Source organism: Mauremys mutica, chromosome 7 (genome assembly GCF_020497125.1).
Source record: "Mauremys mutica isolate MM-2020 ecotype Southern chromosome 7, ASM2049712v1, whole genome shotgun sequence".
Lineage (NCBI taxonomy): Eukaryota > Metazoa > Chordata > Testudines > Geoemydidae > Mauremys > Mauremys mutica.
In genome coordinates, this window is record NC_059078.1 from 110,545,328 (window position 1) to 110,567,596 (window position 22,269).

The following is a 22,269-nucleotide window of genomic DNA, read 5'->3' on the forward strand; positions in this document are numbered from 1 at the left end:
AAAACAAAGATTTGATGCTACACTACTGAAGTAGAGGGAGGTTTTAATATTGACTTCAGCTGAAGCTGGATCAGACCCTATATGAGGAAGGATCCTCAAGATAAAGATAATAAAACATAAAAACATAAGAAAGACCATACTGGGTAGGACTAATGGTGCATCCAGCCCAGTATCCTCTCTTCCAGCAGTGACACTTGCCAGATGCTTCAGAGAGAATGAACAGAACAGGGCAACTATTGAGTGATCTAGCCCATCACTGACTCCCCGCTTCTGGCAGCTAGAGGATTAGGACACCCAGAGCATGGGGTTGTGTCCCCGGCTATCTTGGCTTATAACCATTAATGGACCTATCCTCCATGAACTTATCTAATTCTTTTTTTAACCTATTTATAGTTTTGGCCTGTATCCACAGGTTGACTGTGTGTTGTATAAAGTAGTACTTCCTTTTGTTTTAAACCCGCTGCCTATTAACTTCACTAGGTGACCCGTGGTTCTGACACCCTCTAACAGCAATATCGAAATTTCCCCAAATGCAGTGCCTTTCACGTCTTACTGTTTAAATTGAAGACTGAAATCCTTGTTTTTACTATCAAGATTTGATAGTCTTCTGGGTTTCTTAATACTTTCCTCACACAAAAGTTTGCTTCAGACACAAGAATTTTCAATTAGGTGAAACAGTTCATAATCAATCGCAATAAATATCCAATGAAATAATTTGTTCAGTAACAAATTCTGAAACAAATGTGAAGACTGTCTGCATGAAAGCCAGCCAGCAATCAACTCTTTTTTTAGCAGAAAGTGTACTAGATCACATTATGTATTTAGGCTCTGATGCTGTTCCAAAATTAAATCAACAGCAAAATTCCCTTCAACAGTGCAGGATCAAGCCCATAGCTTTTCCACATCTTTACTTATCTACCTCACATGGATGTTATGAAGAAATAATCACTGATTTTTCTAGGGGGAGGGCGGGAAAGGGGAGGAGCGCCTTATTCCTTTGTCAGATTTTTATAAATGCCCATCTATTTGCTCTTGACCTCATATGCTCATTGCAACCTAACCAACGTGACAGAGATAACCACAAGCACAGATATCTCAAACTCTTTTATCTACATCTAGTCTGATTTTTCAGGATGATTCATATGCCCTAGTCCCCCCCACTCCATACCTCTCACAGCATGTTACAGACAGGGCCCCCACAATCCACCCACCAATGGTGAAACCAGAGAAAACCTTGCAGGGACCAGGAGAAAAGTACATAAGACTGCCCATACTGGGTCAGGTCAAAGATCTATCTTTCCCACTATCCTATCTTCCAATAGTGGTGAATGCCAGGTGCTTCAATGGGAATGAACAGAACAGGTAATCATCAGTCCCATCAGCCATTCCCAGGTTCTGGCAAACAGGCTAGAGACACCATCCCTGCCCATCCTGGCTAATAGCCATTGATGGACCTAGCCTCCATGAATTTATCTACTTCTTTTTTGAACCCTGTTATCGTCTTGTCCATCACAACATCCTCTGGCAAAAAGTTCCACAGCTTGACTGTTCATTGTGTGAAATACTTGCATCTGCTTTCAAAAACCTGCTGCTGCCTATTAATTTTATCGGGTGTCCTCTAGTTCTTGTGTTATATGAAGATGTAAATAATGCTTCCTTATTCACTTTTTTCACACCAGGCATGATTTATAGACCTCTATCCCTCTCCCCTTGGTAATCTCTTTTCCAAGATGAACAATCCCAATCTTTTTAATCTCTCCTCCTACGAAAGCTGTTCCATACGCCTAATGATGTTTGTTGCTCTTCTCTGTACCTTTTCCAATGCGAATATATATATATATATATATATATTTGAGCTAAGGCGACCAGAACTGCACAAGGTATTATAGGTGTGTGCAGGAGTCCTTCAAGGTGCAAGGCAGGAGAATCACGCGTGGTCGCGTCCTCCCTCAGCCCAGAGACAGGGCCTATGCCCAGGGAGGGAGCGCAGCCCCCATAGGGGGAACGTGAGGCTGAGGCGGTGGCAGCCCCCTGAACGGGAACATGGGGCTGAGGCCGTCGCTGTTCGTACTCTGGGGCCTTTCACAGAATGGGGCTCGGGCTGCACAGCTTCCTCCCCACAGCTCTTCTGACCTAGTAACGGGCCCAGGACCCAGCTGCCAGCCACGCGCTATCTGGGTTACCCCGGCAGCTACTTTCCCCTCAGGCCGCTTCACACACAACCACCGGCCTCTCACTCCGCCCGCCGCCCTGGCCCTAGCGCGCGCTTGCTCAGAAGCTCCGCACCGAAGCGGAAGCGAGGGCCACGGCCACTGCGGGCACGCGCGCCACCAAAGGGATTCCGGGTGACAGTGCCCCTGCGCATGCGGGCTGGAGGCCTGAGACGCGCGGGGGATGGGGAAGCACGGGAAGGTGGCGAGCCAATCAGCGGCTCGGTAAGAACGCCCCGTGACCGTTGGCAGGCGGACGTTCCGTTCGGAACGGTGGCCGGCGGGGAGCATGTTCTCCGTAGAAGTCAGTTCTGCCCGGGTATTTCTGGCCGGCGCGGGGCGGCAGGGGACGGTTGGCAGCGAGCGGGACGGTTGCGATGGCGAGCGGCAGCCTGGTGGGCGCGGTGGCGGCGGCGGTAACCGAGAACGGCCCCCGCAGCGCCAATGGCCCCCTCCGCCTCGCAGCCGGCTGCTCGTGGGACTGCGTGTCCCCCTCGTCTCCCGGGGGCCTGGCGGACACCCTGCGCCTCCTTCCCGAGGGAGCCAGTGAGGGCGAGGCGCTGGCGCCGCCCGAGTACGGGTAAGGGACGCCCGGGAGCGCAGACACGTAACACCCTTGCGGGGAAGTGGAGGCTTGATCCAGATCCCGGCCGGGGTGTGGATCTGAGCCTCTCCTGCCCCATGGAGTCCCGAGACCCCCTAATACCCTCGCCGTGGGGTGCGACGGGCTCAGGCCGGGGCCCTGGCTACAGAGCTGTTCTCCTGAGTGCCAGGCGCTGTACTGAGGCCGGAATAGCTGCCCATGCTCGCAGTGAGTCTTCACACAGGTTCACTGTGTCCGAACAGGTGTATTTTACCCCTGGGGAGATTACAACTGCTGCTGTCTCTTTTAATGGAAAGAGAAGTAACTAGACCTGCTTATATGCTTATCGGAGCATGTCCTGTGAGAACTAGAGCATCAGTGGGGCTGATTAGTACATTTCAAGGTAGGGATCTCCCTGTGTGTAACTAAAAATATTGCTAGCACACACGTTCTCCCCCCCCCCTCCGAAATTTAAAACAGTATTTGAGAGCAAAACTTCCTTCAGATGTGGCAGAGCCATTAATTTTCATTGCAGACTGAATCCACAGCAAGTTTGAAATGTGTAAAACGTGATATAAATATCCCTCCCCCACACACGCACAACCTGTAATTGTAGTGTTTGTTTTTTGTTGTAAATACTGCAGTTACAAAAATATAGGTTATGTAACTGTTCTCTTAAAAACTGAATGACTTTAAATGAAGAGTTCTTGTTTTATGTTTTATAAACTATAGTGTTACCTGGAAAGCATACATTAAATAAAATGTTACGTTGCTGAAACAGAATGTTTCTTATATTTCTAGTGAGAACTCTGTGGTTTTGGAGAGGCGCTTAAATGATGAAAAGGAAACTCCCTGCTTACTGTACCTGCAGTGTGATCCTCATGGATCTGAGGAAATAGTCTGTGTTGGAATTTTGAGTGAGGCAAGAAACATGGAAGTATATGTAGGAGAAGAGTATTGTGGAACTGGTAGGGGACAGACTTTCTGCACCATCCAGAATGATAGGTAAGTGTCTTCATTATGTAGGCTCAGTTTAGTATTTGCTTATTAAATCCAATTAAAAAGGAAACTGGCTGTTTTAGGGGGACTGGTGATGTATTATATTGCTTTTAGACTTTTGGCTTAAATGTAGCCCAGGTGTCTTAGTGAACAAAATATGTTGCCATCTACTGGGTGTTTTGTCTCAATTGAGTTTTTAGTGGTCAGATATCCACATCACAAAAAACACCAACACAATTTATGCTGCCTTGACAGTCTCAAGAGAGACCAAGGAATGAATGGGCATAGCAACTGCACTTCTCACCCTTCAAGGTAGGCCTTCCATGTCATTGTTGACGCACATTAGTGGTTTACGCTGCCAATGTGTTGTCTGTGTCAAACAAATAGTTAAGGCTGTCAGCTACCGTTTTCAGTGAGCTAAAGTATTTAACTCAGTAGTAATCTCTAAAAGCCATTTAGGATCACTTTAAATTCTCTTTATATATGGCTCCAAAGAGAGGAATGAAAATATGTCAGTATTGGTTCTCCTTCTATACGCTGCAAGATTTTTGCCTATGGATTTGGGGGAGGTAGACTTTAATTACAATACATCAACATTTGGCCAGCTATGTTGTTTAACTTGCTAATTTAAGAACCAACCAATCAGTCAAGCCAAAACTAGAAGAAAATCTTGTGGATACCATGTGTGGAAAAAAATGAACTATATGTGTACTTGTGTGTATGTATGCCGTATGATTAAATCCAAACTGAATTTCAGTGTGAAAACCAAAATATTCTGTTAAAAGATGACCCACTCTGCTCTTTTCTCATTATCATCTGAATATAATAGCCGATATTTTTGTGCTCCTGTAGAAAGCATTTATGTAGCATTTACCATATAGAGACTTCACAGCTCTCATTTATTTTATTTTTCTAACAGAAATGACAAGGTTACTTTATACAAAAAATATCTTAAATTGGAGTACTCAACAACCTCTTGTAGAATTAAGGTAGGAAGTTCCACAAAATTCTGTTTTAAATTGTCATTTTTAAAAAAAATTACTTAGTTAACTAATGGTTTTTTGCATTACTATCTGTTGTTCAGATGATGATAGTTAGGTTTATATCAACCTGAGATGTGGTTTGAGTATTCTCTTTAAAAATGTAGGTGGATTTTGATACCAGGGTTCTCATGTCAAATCCACACCACAAATGTCTTAAAATGTCATTATTAAAGTAAGTGTGTGTGTGTGTGTGAGAGAGAGAGGAATGCTCTTAAACAAATAATTTTGTAAAATAGACATTCTAGATATTTAACAGTTTGTGCGCAATGGGAATTTTAGGCATTGATCCTACAAACATGCAAATTTTTAACTTTACATATGTGAGTAATCTTATTGTAGTCAATGGGGACTACTCACATGCATAAAGTTTAAACATAGGCTCTTATCTTGCCAACACTTAAGCACAACTGATCTTCACTCATATTCTATTTCAATATGAGCACTGCTCAGAATAATAGTAGTAGGAAGTCTATTAAACAGGTCTCAATTTTCCAATAAAATGATCTTTTAATTTCCAAAGTAGTACTTTGTTCTAAAATCTTATTATTTTTTCTTTGTTTTTCAATAGCTGCTCTCCATTGGTGAAAGACAAAGAGTACTCATAACTAAAATTGTAGTACAAGTAAAATCAGTTTCTGCAAAATCTGCCTCAGATCTTTCTTCACTAGGATCAAGCGTAGATCTAGACAGAGTTCAAACTATGGTGGAATCCATGGGGTCAAAGTTATCTCCAGGTGCCCAGCAACTCATGAATATGGTACGACTTCAGCAGAAGGCAAGTTACCACACTTTATTTATTTAAATTTATAAAAAGGCATAATCCAGGACTTTGTGTTTTGTGTCTGTGTTACACGCATATTCCAAACTCATTTGATTAAGGACCTCTCCAAACAAACTTCTTATTATTTCAAACCTCATTTAGTCACCACCACTGTAATAAGCCTGGGAACATAAATGAGCTTTGCTATTTGCTCTGAAGGTCACTAAAGCCAAGCTGACTGACTGAATTCCAGGGTTGAAGACTCCCCACTAAAAACACTATCCCACCAAACCTTCCTTCCCTTTCCATTTAAACCAGAGGGGCTGTTAGGTTGAGATCTGTAGCTATAGGTAGTTCCTTTTTAAACTGTAGTATTATAGCAACAGTCTACCCATTTCAGGTTTTGTATGACAAAACTTACACCTTTCATTTCACCTCAAAATTAGGTGCTAATCAATGCATATCACTGAATATGTGAGGTGTAATGTTTTTCCTGTAGGAAAAAACGTTTAATATCTTTGCAGCCACATTCTACACCAACTGAAATATTAATTATTTTTAAGGATCAGCCACTTGTAGCAGAAATCCAGCCTTAAACTAACCAAACATGGGTGACGCTGAGATTTGCACCCAAAAGGAAAAGGTCACAACTTCCTTGCTAAAATCAAATGATAAAAAGTGATCCTGGAACTTGAGATGGCAGACTATTACTATAAATTTAATAGTTTAGGATAGATATTGTTTGTTACAACTGAGCTGTCACTACTTTGTATTGAGAATTGTGTGGTGTGTGTATGGTAGGGTTTTTTGTTTGTTTTGGAAAAACCCTTGTATCTTCAGTACAATAAAATTTGTTTCCTCAAAATAAAAGAAGTACTTGTAGTATAACTATTGGATTTAGGCTTTAATCCTGCAAAGAGAAGGATATGTACAGACCCCTGCAACTTCAACTTCAATAACTGAAGTTCAGTCTAAAAAGAAATGGTAGCTATTCTAAACCTTCATCTTGCAAATGTTAATCACTTTCACATGATTTCTTTACTGGGAAAGTTTCTTTATTTTCTATAGAATATCAGTACATAACTTTCATTCTAATAAATTTTCATATCACATTCATTGAGTAAACTTTACACTGGTGAGAATGGAATGAATGCTGTAGTTCTCTAAAATGCTACAGAATGCTTAGTTTTGGTGGGGGGGGGGAGAAAAGGCACATCTATTACTTCTGTAGATTTATATTAATATAACACATTGAATATGTGCATTTTCTTATTTCCATTAGAACAGTTTTCCTCTTGGAGACAAACTTCAGTGTATCTTTGGAAAAAGGGAATCTGTCTTTGGAGACAAGCATACAATTGATGGATTGCACAAAGCAGCTGCTTTTAGAGGATTAAACCAATCATCCAATGCACCCTTTCCGTTAAAAAGTTGTTTGACAACTGAAACAGTTTTTGAAGATTTAAAAACACATACTGATGTGAACACACGGATACCTGGTAGAGAGAATATTCCTGATCTTGAAAGACTTAAAACTATGCAACAAAACACTCCTCTTCCTGGAAATGATTTTAAAGTTATGTTGTCATCATTCATGCAAGAGCAAGCAAGTGTAAACCCAAATATGCCCAGTTCTGGGCTGCTGCTTCCTTTTCTTCAAAACTTATGTAGTCAAGTAAATCATCTTCAACTAGATGATGGGAATAAGCGTTTTGAGAAGAGTACAGTAGCTAAAGGGGAAGGCATTCAAACTGTTGGGTAAGTTAGGCTTGATACTTATCCAACTTGTCCTAGCCTGTGGATTGTGCCTGTTGGCAATAGTGTATTTAAAAAATAAAATAAAATAAATTCTGCCATGACAGTACTCCAAGGCCACACACCACAAAGCCCCACCATTGCAATTTAAAGGAATAAAACAGTTGTGAACTCCTATTTAACTAAAAAGGTCAATCAGCATTTTTGAAATAGTATATTTATTATCTTCATAATCCTGGCTTCTTTCCAGCGACAGAGCCTAGTGTACCTTTTTCTGCATTATTCTAGGTGTCTCTTTTCTTCCCCTTTATCACAGTTTACGTATCTTTAACTTATCCCATCAATCTCTTCTACCTTTTCTCTCCCGTGTTACCAGATACATAATAGTCTAAAGCTATGAAAGATGGTAGAAAGGAAAAGGAGTGCTTTATAGTTGGCAGTACTCTGGTGAGAATTCAGACATCTTCAGCTACCAGAAAAGGGGGAAGTGCTGGTGTTCCTTATCTGGGCATTCTACTTGAACTGTGCTTGGTGGCTCCATTTTTTTTGATTTATGAGCCTCTGCCTAGTAGATGTGATAAATGTGTGAAGCCTTGTTCCAAAATCTTCTACGGCTGCTAAGTGGCAAAAGATGCATTCTCTTTCTCCCAGAACTTGTATGAGTGGGCTGTCTCTACTACACTACCCTCCTTGCTGGTCTTCATTTTTTGGGTCTTTCCACGTAGTGAAAAGCTCCAGTGTCTGCCTGTGCTAAAGCTCATATCTTTCCAAGTATCAGCAGACTGAAGATGATCAGTTTATTGATACTACTGCCCACTGGGTTCTGAATAGGAACAATGAAAAATGACAGGACACAAGCTAACTTTCCCTCTGTTGCAGCTTGACCGAAACACGGCATTGCATTGGTTACATGTGGGAAGTGATTTAGCAAGGGTTCCCCACCCCCCTGGTTTGGGTATGGTGAATATCCTGGAAAGTTTTAGTACAAACTATTAATTTTTGAGACATTTAGAAAGGGGAGAGGGAGGGAAAATCTAGCTATTGCATTTAAATATGTACAAAAAGATTGTGTTTAAAAAAGCCCAACCCTAAATGGCAGAAAAAGTTGAAACTTGTAACTGGCTGGTCCTAATTGATGAATACTCTCACTGTATTTTTTTCACTATTTCATACTCCCATAAATACTATGATAAATAATGTAAATCTATCATGGATATGATGTGTGGCTTTTGTGCTACTGTTTTACTGAGAATTCCCTAACTTTGTTTCTCACTATGCAGTTATGGAAGCAAAGTGAAATTTGTACAGATTAGTGTGCTAATCTTTTCTTAAACAAAAAAATACCATTTTCAGTATTGGGGTAAGATTATATTAAACACAGATTAGCATAGTACCTTAACTCTTGCACACTGTACAGAAAGTATCTTGGTTAGTTGTACAGGTAAATGTACATACTAATGTAAAATAGGGCCAGTCTTGCCCTGACTGATGTATGTTGCACAGTGTCTGTTTGGACAAAATTAGGCCTTCTGTGTAGTAAAGGAGTATGTATGTATGTATTTATTTATTTTGACTTTAACATTAAGAGTACCTCCTCTACTGAGTGCATATTCTGAGAAACCCAGTAATACTTCAAAACTTCAGTGCCCTTCCTTGAGGCACTGGGATCTCTGTCAGCCAGCCAGCATGCTCACTGACTCCATATTAAAAATAGGAATGACTAATTGTTTATATTTACATTTCTTGCAGAATGGAACAACAGCCTATTTGCTCCTACTTGGAAAAGGTCATATCCAAAAATATGGAACTGATGGAGAAAAAACTAATGGACTATATTGATCTAAGTATGCAGAAACTTCAGGAACATATAGATACTAAAGTTGTTCTGTTAATGGACATGGTTCAAAACTCCAAATCGAACAAAATGTCACAAGAACAATATGGCTCTGGAGAAGGACTCTCAAATGGAGAGAGATAGAAAATATTTGAAAAAGACAGGACCTCAGTATAAATACTTTCCAGGGGCAAGTATTTATTTTGATGTCTTTACATAGCTTAATATTTATTAAATCAATTCAACCCCCCCCCCCAAGTTGTTACATGTGTTACTGTAATTTTGCTCGGTATTGTACACTAAATGTTAGTGTTATAAAACATCTGTAATCTTTAAGAATATCAATATTTTTCATAAGTGTAAATTTTGTATGTATTTTTGTGGCTTATTTAGTTTAAAATATTTCTAAAAAGCCACTTGGAATAGGTTTTGTCAACCTCTACTTGAACTATGAAATATGTGCTATAAATAAAGTGAGTTGTAACTTTTCTATTTATATTGGCTTAATTGTTTTCTGTTTTATTGGCAACCCATTACTAGAAGATTAAAAAACAGAATTCAGTTTGTTTAGTTTTAGTTTATTTTAGTTCTTTGGTTAAGGGTTAAAAAGATAGGGTACCTTTTTACTTCTAATTCACCAGTTCAGAATCATCATCTGATACACCTGAAGCTGAACTGAAGCACAATACAGAAAGTAGATTGACTATTATCAATGACCTAAATGACAGACCTTCTCTATTGATGCTCGTTTCAAAAGAAGCACGCAACTGCTTGGATGGATTTAGTCTCTCATATTGGTCAGAACCTCAGTCCACAGTAGTAGCAAAAACTGCCCTAAAGGGGCAGGTAAGGGGTCCCCTTTTATATAGGGAGTATGATGAGACAGGATTGCTGCAGTATGGTAATCCTGAACCAGAGGAATGACCCTACAGTATTATGGTTGCTCCAGGATCAGGGAGGTAGAAAGGTGGTTTAGAGTCCTTTTTCACCAGTGTCTACTGCATTGGCAGACACTACAGTTGTTCTACGCGCATCCGGCTTGACAGAAATAAAGGCAATATCTTCCTTTTAGAAGCAGACAGTCCTCTTTCTCTGAAGAAATACAGCAATATGTATTTGTTTTTTAATTATGGGCATTTTTACTTATAAAATAGAATTCCAGACTCATGAACCATGAGAAGCTATATTTCAGAAGGACAGAGATAGCTACACATCTGAAGTTTCTGCTTAAACTTTAACAAATTAGAGTAAAATTAATAAAATCTTCATTCCTATCTATCTGAGAATATGTAAGACAAAACTGATTTCCAAGCTTAATTTAATATATTCTATTCAAATATCTAAAATGTTAACCCAAAATGTACAAATTATAAAATAAATACTACACAGTCGGTGTGGGCAGTGGCTACTAAGTAGCTGCCCCCATTGACTGATCTATATCCTACATTCTCTCTCCTTCCCCCATCTCTCCATACCACCATCTCTTCTTCCTCTTCTCCTGCTTCCTCACTCAAAGAAAATCTGATGAGCCTTGCAGTATGCCTTTAAGGTCAGCAGATCCAGATACTGTAGAGGATCAAAAGAAGATGTCAGTTTCAGAGTTGAGGTTGCTTCACTGAGAAGACCCTGCCAGCAGCCCCTCTTCCTACTTAAACCAGGGAACCACCAGCTCAAGCATCTCAGAATATTGCAGTTCCTAGAGTATCACAAGGATAGAGAAGGCCTTTGAGGGAGAAAGGACCCAAATGATTTTAGGCTATGTAGGTCAAATCTAAATTCTTCACTATATGTAGAAGGCAGCAGTTGTAAAGCACAGGGTTGTGTTTTTTGTTGTGTTTTTTTTTTGGTGAGAAAGCTCTTTAAGTGGGCAGCTGTATTCAATTCAAATTTCTAAGTGCTCTTAATAGACATCCCCATGCAAAATTTATTTAAATACTACATTTGAAATATTCTTTCAAGCCCACAGCATTGCATTATTTCAGGACAGCAAGATTTATTTACTTCCTTTAAAATAAGTAACAGATCTGAAAATTCTTAATTGTGTTTCTATCTACATTACACTATTGTAGAAAAGATGATGGGTACTTTGTCAATAGCTCTGCAGTTCTGATTGCTGCTTGGCGATTGATATAATATTTCAGAACCATAGCTGCATTTGTAGCCAGAACCACAAATGAAAGGATATATAAGCAGTAGAGCTGCAGATTCAAGGTTCCTTGCACTTGAGCGAAGGCTCTATGTAGAAAAAAAAATAGTTGTAGTCAGTGGAATCATTACCCAATCTTTAATGGGAATTTATCTTCCATCAGATATTTTGATTCCTCAAGGATGATTTTGAATAGAATGCAAATTCTGAACCCACATCACCAATGAGTTTTAACATTTTTTTAAAAACAACCAACATAGTGACAGAGAGCTTCATTAATTGTCTATATTTATCATCCTTTGAGCAACATTACTTAACAGCATTAAACTACTGCCAAAAAATCCCAGCATCACATTTAGCAAGGAAAAAATGGAATATTGTGCTTCTCAGGCACTGAGTATATATTTGCAAATGATTATATATAATCATGCAGTGAATTAGAAGTTAAGTGAAAGGGGCAGGCTACTGCATATAGCTTCTGATTTTTACATTATGTGATATTACTTCAAGAATCCTGATGAAAGTTTACAAATATGATAGATCTAGGACCCTATCTGTGGCAGTCTGGATACTCATTTTCAGAAAGGTCCATGAGGGCTCAATGGATCTTAATCTGAAGTCATTCAATTAGATTATTCACTTCATGTAGTGGGAATCATTCTTGAATCAAACCTTCATTGGATTAGTTTGTGGCACAAATACCTGCTGGAAGTGTACTAAAACCATGGAACCCTGGGTGTGGAAGTGTGTCTGGATCTTGGACAAGAGTTCTAGGCAGAATCAACTGGGATATAACTCCCCTAGCATCATCTCAATTTATATTCTAGGGAATACAACACAATTTTTTTAAAATTTTTGAACTGTACTGAATTTAAATGATTCCTCAGAGCTATTCTGATGGGAGACAGAACCCATTATATCCATACTGAAGGTCAAGACAATGCCTAGCATGAATTGATGGATCCAACTCCCTTTTGCTGTTAGCAAAATTTGAAAAAGTGTTGTGTAAAATCCAGTGAATTTTCAGAATAGCAGATTGGACAAACTTTCCCAGGCTGACGTGCTGAGAAGTAATTTGTCTAGTTTACAGCATCCACTGATAGAAGAGTTGAAAATGTCTCACCAAGTGTGTGGATATGGGGCAGGTGTCCTAGTCTAATATTCTTCTGACATCACTTATTTCTCTATTCCCAGGCTCTTAAAAACAACCTATTTAAAGTTTGTTCTTGAAATGTGTCATATTTACCCAATAAATAATTGTTCACAGTACAATATAGAATACATGCTGTAATTTGCAGTATTCATACCTTTACATTCATATATAATCAATACCTGTACCATTTCTAAGGCATATTTCTGTTTTGTTTTTTTAAAGGGGGAATTTTTAGCAAGTTACATTTGAAAAAGTAAAGAATAAATTCTGGCTTATAGAATGGTTAGACATTTGGAAGACATTTTCAGAATATGGAAGACATTTTCAGAATCAGCATGCTTTGAAAGCTTGAGTCCACTGTTCAGGAATCAGGAACTCCAAGGTTCTAATTCCCACTCTGCTACTGATTTGCTGCATAGTCTTGGCTAAATTGCTTAATTTCTTTGCCTTGCTACTAACTTTAGAAGGACATTGTGAACAATAATTAGCTAATGTTTATCCAGTGCTTTGAATATCTATTTTCTTTGGGACTGGGATAGCTTCATTCTATGTGTGTTGACAATTAGTTGCACATGGGGCCAATCTTGCACCCATTGAAATAAAACGGGAGCAGGATTGAGCACATTGTAAGTACCACTAGGGGGAAAAACACAGTATAACACCACCTATAATATAAAGCACTATTATTTAAATTAATTGGATAACACGGCTAATGATTAACATGCCTTAAATATGAGATCTAGACGTTTTAAAGCAGATAGCATTTTTTAAACTTAAATTTCTAAAATGAAGTTTCATGCTCAGATAAAGCTAAAGTCTAGCATATAGCATCAGCTAGTGTTATGTAAACTTCTTGCATTCTTTAATCTGATCTACATTAGCTTCTCAGTACTGGACCTGGATCTTTGCTGAATACCACAGAGCTAATCTTGTCAAACTGTTTGGTAGTTTTATAAGATAGATAAATGTTAATAAGAAACTACATCAGAATAATCCAACTCATTTAGCCTGTGAGCTACTTCAGTTTTTAACCTATACAAATATCTAGCTTTAGCGGTAATTTTTTTCCTGTTTATTGCATGGTTTCCCTCCCCACCACCCCAAGTTTCTGTCCTTTCCATAGTTAATTTTGTTTGTGTGTGTGTCAGGTTTAGGAGGGCTTAACCTAGCTTTGTTTTAGTTATTTGTGGTTCTGCATATTAAAAGCTTTCCCATAAAAAATGAATTTAAACAAAATACAACTGAAATATTAACTCTTGTTTTGTAAAGAAGATTATAACAAAGATGATAGCTGAAATGTATGTTGTTTTTTCATTCAATTTTTCAAATAATCTGCAAAAGTGAGAAAAACTCTATCTGAATCCTTGAGGCCCTGATTCTATTTGCACTCCAGTTTTGCATTAGTGTAATATTATTGTCTTCAGTGGAATGCCTTCTGATTTACACCATCATATATGAGAGCTGAACGAGGTCTTTAGTTTACGTACTGCTCTTACCTGACTGATCAACAGAATTGCAATCCCTTTTCAGACGGATGCATTCCTATCACAGCATCAGCTTTCCATTTGTATGAAGAAATCTCTCTTTTGTGCTTAGAAACACAACCTTGAGTACAGTCAGAACTAACATCACCATTGACACAAATTAAAACTTTATCCTGGAGGTAAACTAAGCTTGGTGCTGCAGGAACTTGAAGGTATTAAATTTGACTCCCCCAGTACTGGGCAACAGGAACTTCTGAGTTCCAATTTCAGCTCTGACACTGATTCTCGTAAGTTGCGTTGGGCAAGTCATTTAACCTCCTTGCCCCCGGTTCCCAGACTGTGAAATGGGGCTAATGTATCAAGAGTATTGCAATGATCTATTAACTAGTTAATGTTTGTAAAGTGTTTGAGGATGAACAAGTCATTAAAACTGATTTAAGGGTGTCTATTGTCATTATTGAAACTGTTGCTGAAAAGCAAGAGTGTACAAATAAAACCTTTAAAAGTGGAGAAGTTCAAATGTCAGGCTCAGACTTCTAATGGAGCCCACTTTGCATCCTCCTCTGTAGCTTCTTCCGTGTGTCCCTATGTGTCCGAAACGCTGGCCTGACCTGATACAGCATGCCTCAGTCCTCTCCCTCCTTCATGTCCATTCTTAATATGCACTTTTCCATGGGGCTCATACACCCTGAAGAGAAAAATTAATGAAATAAATGAATGCATAGACATAGAACTATGGTTAAGGAGAACATCCATGGCTTCAACAGAATTATTTGACTTTTAAGGGTTGTGAGGGGATTCCCTCACTGCTCGTGGCACGTCCTGGCCATCCTGGGAATTAGCTGTGCCAGGTGCTGCACTCTCCTCAGCAGTAGGGTTGCCAACCCTCCCGGCTTTGCAGGGAGACTCCCAAAATCTCACCCAATCTCCCAGAGGCTACTGAAGCCAAACCAGGAGATTTTAGGTGTTGAAAGTCTGGTGGCGAAGCAGGGCTAAGGCAGGCTCCCTGCCTGCCCTGGCCCTGTGCTGCTCCCGGAAGCAGCTGGCACGTCCCTGTGTGGCTCCTGGGGTGTAACCCACTGGGGTGGGAGGAGGGGGAGGCCAGGAGGTTCAGATGGTTCAGGCCGGGAACTGCAGCCAATGGGAGCTGCGGGGGTGGCGCTTGCAGGCACGAGCAGTGCACAGAGCCCTGTACTCCCCATCCCTCAGAGGCCGAAGGGACATGCCAGCCATTCTGGGAACAGCATGGGGCCAGGGCAGGCAGGGAGCCCCAATCCCCTGTCCTAGCCCTGAGCCCCTTCCAGCACTCACACTCCCTCCCAGAGCTTGCACCCATGCCCTCACCTGTACCCCAACCCCCTGCCTCAGGTGCAGCCCAGAGCCCCCTCCCACACTCCAAACCCCTCAGCCCCACCCTCAAGCCCACACTCCTCCCATACCCGAGACCCAGCAAGTGATTTAGGGTGGTGGGGAGCAGGTGACAGAGGGAGGGGGATGGAATGAGTGGGGTGAGGGCTCAGGGAAAGGGCAGGGCAAGGGTGCTTGGGTTTGTGTGATTAGACAGCTGGTAACCCTACTTAGCAGTGTCTCTACCAGTCTTCTTCTCTCAGTCTGCATCTTGCTCACTCTTCGAGTGGCAGCTTCTGGTTCATGACTTGGCCTGCTGGCCAGATCACTAAGTTCCTCCCCTTCGAAGGAAATTGCAGTCCTTTCAGACTAGCTGTCTGGCTGACATCTCTAACACCTTGTGCCATTACCCAGTGGGTGGTTAGGGAACCCACAGTGGGTTACAGCCCAGGGACCCTATAACATGCAGCCAAGACCTGTACTGTCTTAGCCCTTGCTGCTGTTTCCCTAGGCTTCTTCCTACACAACCATCTCCCCTCCCTCATTGGGTTTGCCAGCCCACTTTTCCTCCTTTCAGGGTGTGACTGCAGACTCCTTCCCTACAGCTGCTTACCCTTCCTGGGCTTTATGTAGGCCACTCTGTTCCTGTCCAGCTGAACCTGCTTCTAATTAGTGGCCTCCTTGTAGCCTACAAGTCTCCCCTACTTGCTGCTTTATTGGTTAATTAGGCCTGCCTGGCCTAATTTACCCTCTCAGGGTCAATGTGGGGAATACACCCCATCATATGGGCTATAAACCCTTTTGGTTCACAACATATGCTAACCACTAAGGGTACATCTACACAGGGTGCAACAATCCCATGGCAGCAAGTCTGAGTCCACGCCTCATAGGGCTCACGCTACAATGCTAAAAATTGTTTTCGTAGACAGGCTTAGGCTCTGAACACCACCCCTTTCCCTTGGCTTCAGAGTCCGAGTTCAAGCCTGAGCCATAATGTCACACTACATTTTAGTGACATAGTGTGAGCTCCATGAGCCGGAGTCTGTCGACCCAGGCTCTGAGACTTGCTGCTGTGGGATGCTGCTCACTGTGTAGGGGCATCCTAATTTGTCTGGGGCTAGGAAGACACTTTTTCTGTGGGCAAGTTATTTCCTAATTATTTCCACCTTCTGAAGCATCTGAAACTGGCTACTGTCAGGCCTTGTCTACACTACAAGACTATTTCGAATCAACTTAGTTCGAATTTGTGGATTCGACCTTATGAAGTCGAATTTGTGTATCCATACTAAATACACTAATTCGAATTTCTGAGTCCACATTCATGGGGCCAGCGTCGACTTTGGAAGCGGTGCACTGTGGGAAGCTATCCCACAGTTCCCGCAGTCCCCGCTGCCCATTGGAATGCTGGGTAGAGCTCGCAATGCCTGCTGGGGGAAAAATGTGTCGAGGGTGGTTTTGGGTAACTGTCATCATTCAACCGTCACTCACAAACGCCCTCCCTCCCTGAAAGTGCCGGCGGGAAATCTGTTCGCGCACTTTTCTGGTCGGTTACAGCGCGGACGCCACAGCACTGCGAGCATGGAGCCCGCTGCGATCATCGCTGCACTTATGGTCGTTGTCAACTCCTCGCACCTTATCGTCCACCTCTGCAACAGTCAGCTGCTGAGAAATCGGGCGAGGAGGCTCTGGCAGCGCGGTGAGGAGAGTGGCGCAGACCTCTCAGAAAGCAGGGTACGCCGGGCAGTGGAGATCATGGTGGCAATGGGTCAAGTTCATGCTGTGGAACTGAGATTCTGGGCCCGGGAAACAAGCACGGACTGGTGGGACCGCATAGTGCTGCAGGTCTGGGATGACACAGAGTGGCTGCGAAACTTCAGGATGCGTAAGGGCACTTTCCTTGAACTGTGTGACTTGCTGTCCCCTGCCCTGAAGCGCCAGGACACCCGGATGCGAGCAGCCCTGAGTGTGCAGAAGCGAGTGGCCATAGCCCTCTGGAAACTTGCCATGCCAGACAGCTACCGGTCAGTAGCGAACCACTTTGGCGTGGGCAAATCTACCGTGGGGGTTGCTGTGATGCAAGTAGCCCACGCAATCGTTGAGCAACTGCTCTCAAAGGTGGTGACCCTGGGAAACGTCCAGGTTGTCATAGACGGCTTCGCCGCGATGGGATTCCCAAACTGCGGTGGGGCTATAGATGGGACTCACATCCCTATCCTGGCACCGGCCCACCAGGCCAGCGATTACATTAACCGAAAGGGCTACTTTTCCATGGTGCTGCAAGGACTGGTGGACCATAGGGGACGTTTTACCAACATCAACGTCGGGTGGGCGGGCAAGGTTCATGACGCGCGTGTGTTCAGGAGCTCTGGTCTCTTTAGACTCCTCCAGGCAGGTACTTTCTTCCCGGACCACAAAATAACGGTTGGGGATGTGCAGATGCCTACAGTGATCCTCGGGGACCCAGCCTACCCGCTAATGCCCTGGCTCATGAAGCCCTATACAGGCGCCCTGGACAGAGAGAAGGAACTCTTCAACTACCGGCTGAGCAAGTGCAGAATGGTGGTGGAGTGTGCTTTCGGACGTCTCAAGGGGAGATGGCGGAGCTTACTCACTCGCTCGGACATCAGCGAAAAGAATATCCCCGTAGTTATTGCTGCATGCTGTGTGCTGCACAATCTGTGTGAGAGCAAGGGCGAGGCCTTTTTGTCCGGATGGGAGGTTGAGGCAAATCGCCTGGCTGCAGTTTACGCTCAGCCAGACACCCGTGCCGAGAGAATATCCCAGCGGGAAGCGCTGTGTATCCGGGAGGCTTTGAAAGCAAGTTTCCTCGGAGATCAGGGTAACCTATGACTCTCCACTTGCTTTCAAGAGAAACTGACCCTGGGCCTGTGTCAGTTTGTGTCGATTTGGATCTGCGGCTACATGCCGCGTTCTCCAAGTTTCCCCCACTTCCAAAGCACGTTTTTAAGCAAATTAATTGTTACACTCATTATTAATAAATCTTTCTTTTACTTTGCATTTCTGTTCTGGTGTTGAGACATGGACGCATACTGTGCTGGGCACGGTGTGCACTGACGTACAGACCGCTTCCTCCATAGAGGACTGACATCCTCCTGCTCCTACATAGGTCTCTGGGGTGGGGGACGGATGACAGTGGTTCTGCATGAAGGGGAGGGTTTGCAGGAAGGGGCGAGTGGTGCCTTCTTTGCATAGGGGTTTGGATGACGGCAGTGGGCTGCGGGTTTCTGCGTGGGAAGGGGTGATGGGTGTGGGAGAAGGGTGACTATCTGTCCGTGGATGAGGGCTCTTGTTGGGGCTCAGGGCAGCGGATAGGCTCGTGGATCCGTTGCAAGTGCATCGTAAGGGCAGCCTGCCTTCACAGTAATGGCGTGGCAGGCGCTAGGACCCTGGACAAGCATACACATTACGAAATGATATGGGGCAGCATACACAACACAGAATGACCCTGGTGCCTACTGACTGCAGTGTGTGTGTGCCCCGCAGTTGATCCTTTCCCCAAGTCTGTACCCTGGTACTGTAGGCTATACCGTGCAAGTATGAAACCCCTGTCCACCCCATACACCGAAAAATCCTCTGACAGGAAAGACATGACGGAAACAGTGATTAACAGCAAACATCTTTTATTAATCTAATAAACAGTGGGGGGATGAACCTTGGATTTGGGACTGGCTGAGCCTATAAGGGAAGCACTTCTACAAATTTCTAACGTGAGAAGTGCGGGGTACACGGCCGCTCTGCTCTGGTTCAGTGACAGTTCTCACGGCCTCTACCACCCCTCCATCTTGTACTTTTGGGTGAGGGGGGGGCAGGACTTCTTGGCTGGGGAGGGCGATTGCAGAGACACTGCAGGGGGGGCCCTGTCCTCCAGCCTGCGGTCCTGCAGGACATCAACAAGGCGACGAAGCGTGTCCGTTTGTTCCTTCATGAGACCAAGCAGCGTTTGGGTGGTCTGCTGGTCTTCCTGCCGCCACCTATCCTCACGTTCCATGAGTGTGCGATGCTGCTCACATAGGGTCTCCCTCCAGTGTTTCTGCTCTGCAGCCTCTGCTCGGGAGCAGGCCATCAGTTCAGCGAACATGTCGTCCCTAGTCTTCTTCTTTCGCCGTCTAATCATTGCCAGTCTCTGCGAGGGGGATGCCGGGGCAGTCCGGGAAGGATCCGAAGCTGTGTGATGGGGAAAGTTAGTGATTTCCTTGTACAGATACATTTTGGCGAACAGTGAACACCGTCTAGTCAATTTCTATGAAGAAGACCGTACCGGACAACAAGTGTCACGTGGTCTCCAGAGAAGCACAACATTTTGGCCTACGCTCTGATTGGCTGCGCCATTGCACAGGAGAGCGGAGAAGTCGGGAGAGATAGCAGAATCCCTCTAGCAGAGAGTCCTGGTAAGCCTTACAGTACATTATGCTTATCAGTTAACGGATAGCTGTGCCGTGTGCTAAAGGCAATCTGGAAATCAGATACTATGACCCTTTTGCAGCCACTCCCGACACTGCAGGGGAAAGATCAATGTATGCTTTTCCTGTGTGGCCTACAGCACGTGGCTGCTAAGCGCGGGGCTTTGTTATGCAAAGTATAAGTAAACCATTAAGAACAGTAACTATTCACTAATTGCCCTAATTAGATGCAGCACTTCAGTAACGAGATTACCCTGAGGCGTGTCTCTCGAGTGCAGAAAGAAAGGATGTTAAGGGAAGCACTTCACCGACCGGGACCCTACGCGGCCATGCTGGTAGAGGCGATGGTTCCCCTGTATCTGAGGATGTCGTGGCGTGGAAGAGTGAGCTTCACCGGAGGACCAAATAAGGCACCTCTTCCTCGAAACCTCCTGCGGAGGGTATTTGAAGAACTGTTTGAAGCATTTGTGGAATTGTCCATGGAGGACTATTGTTCCATCCCAATCTGTGTAGACCTACTGTTCGTTTAGTTTCCCTTTAAAAACTTTTAGATATAGTATTTATAGATAGAATTTATATTTTTGGTATACATGTTTTCGAGCAAATAAATATTTTCTTGTTTATACGACTTACCGCCTGATCCTTCCCCTGACTCTGAGTCCGGGTTCATGGCCGGTGAGGGTTGGTAGGGGATCTCTGTGAGGGTGAGGAACAGATCCTGGCTGTCAGGGAAAGCGGCATTGTGTTCGCTGTCGCCTGCGCCTTCCTCCACGGACCCTTCGTCGTCTTGCCCATCGGCGAACATCGAGTAGGAACTGTCCTGGCTCACTATGCCATCCACTGAGTCCACGGTCACTGGTGGGACAGTGGTGGCAGACCCACCGAGAATGGCATGCAGTGCCTCGTAGAAGCGGCATGTCTGGGGCTGTGCTCCGGAGCGTCCGTTTGCCGCTCTGACTTTTTGATAGCCTTGCCTCAGGTCCTTGACTTTCACGCGGCACTGCATCGCATCCCGGCTGTATCCTTTCTGTGTCATGGCTTGGGAGACCTTCTCGAAGGTCTTTGCATTACGCTTGTTGGAGCGCAGCTCCGACAGCACAGACTCCTCGCCCCACACAGCGATCAGATCCTGGACTTCCCGGTCTGTCCATGCTGGGGATCTCTTTCTATTCTTGCATTGGGCTGACTCCTCTGCTGGAGAGCTCTGCATCGTTGCAGGTGCCGCGGAGCTCGCCCCGATGTCAAAGCAAGAAATGAGATTCTAACTGTCCAGACAGGAAAAGGAATTCAAATTTTCCCGGGTCAATTCCTGTGTGGCTGCTCAGAACATCCAAGCTCGGACTGCTGTCCAGAGCGTCAACAGAGTGGTGCACTGTGGGATAGCTCCCGGAGCTACTAAGTTCGATTTGCATCCACACCTAGCCTAATTCGAGCTAGCAAGTGCGAATTTAGCGTTACTCCACCTGTCGGGGTGGAGTACCAAATTCGAACTAAAGAGCCCCCTAGTTCGAATTAAATGGCTTCCTGGTGTGGACGGTTGAGCGATTAGTTCGAATTAACGCTGCTAAATTCGATTTAAGATCCTAGTGTAGACCAGGCCTTAGAGACAGAATACTGGATTAGATGGACCACAGGTCTGAGCTTTCTATACATACATCATAACATGGCAGATAGTTAACTTAAATGTACCACCATCCTTCCTGATCTCCATCACCCGGGCCTGCTAAAGTGTCTCTTGCAGGTGTTCCATGAGAGCTGAGCTATGCAGCGGAGGGACAGGGTAGAGGCTCGAAAGGGCAGGGCCATAGATGCTTTTGTGAAATTGACCTCCCCAACCAAATCTTCCAGGATGCCCCAGCAATAGGTTAGGCTGTTTCTTCCTCCAACATGTAGATTTGTATACCTGCCAGGGAGAGGAAGAGGTGGTTTGGTAGCAGCAGCAGCTTCCAGGGAACCTGTGGAAGCACATCTCTATCTGAGGTGTGTTGCAAGGATACAGAGGAGCTCTGGAGGCAGTAGAGGAGAACAGGGCCTCCACAGAGGTAGTTCTGTCCACCAGGCTCCTGGTGATCTAGTAATTTTGGAGGTGAATCCCCCTCTACTCCCAAAGGTGGAAGGGAGGAGAAACAACCCCAGTCTTGCCATGCCTTAGGTAAGAAAACAAATGCAATTCTAGGAGTTTCTATTCCCGTAAGTGTGCCTGTTTCTCATGGGGGAGGAGGGGTGATGTAATTAGTTTATGACTAATCTCTTCCACTCCAGTATAGTATTATATGCTTTAAATACTCATAATGTATGAGGATTAATGGATTGAACCTGCTATTTGCATTCTCAGTATTGCCTACTGAGAAGCAGAAAGTTGTTGTTACAAACCCTTCAGTGCTTATGATCCCGCTAGTGCCACAGACGTGTTCTTACCTTAATCCTCGCTTAGACCAAGGAAGCCAGGTGTGTTGGTATTCAAGAGAGAAGGAGGGGATAGTAATGTGGACTTTTCGGAGTACAAAGCGCATTACACTACTGTGTATACATAA

General features: G+C 43.8%; 1 protein-coding gene across 2 annotated transcripts; it reads left to right on the forward strand.

The window, feature by feature from the left end:
* Window positions 1–2,350: 2,350 nt before the first annotated feature.
* On the forward strand, window positions 2,351–9,679 carry C7H10orf88 (chromosome 7 C10orf88 homolog). Of its 2 annotated transcripts, none has more exons than XM_045022734.1 (6): window positions 2,351–2,435; window positions 3,595–3,798; window positions 4,712–4,781; window positions 5,404–5,610; window positions 6,878–7,353; window positions 9,100–9,679. In XM_045022734.1, exons 1-6 carry the CDS (start codon window positions 2,395–2,397, stop codon window positions 9,326–9,328), a joined length of 1,227 nt encoding a protein of 408 aa, XP_044878669.1. In that variant the 5' UTR covers window positions 2,351–2,394; the 3' UTR covers window positions 9,329–9,679. The 2 variants fall into 2 exon arrangements, with proteins under 2 accessions (XP_044878669.1, XP_044878668.1); XM_045022733.1 differs by lacking the exon at window positions 2,351–2,435 and adding an exon at window positions 2,521–2,790 and having other exon boundaries at window positions 9,100–9,678.
* The last annotated feature ends 12,590 nt before the right edge of the window (window positions 9,680–22,269 follow it).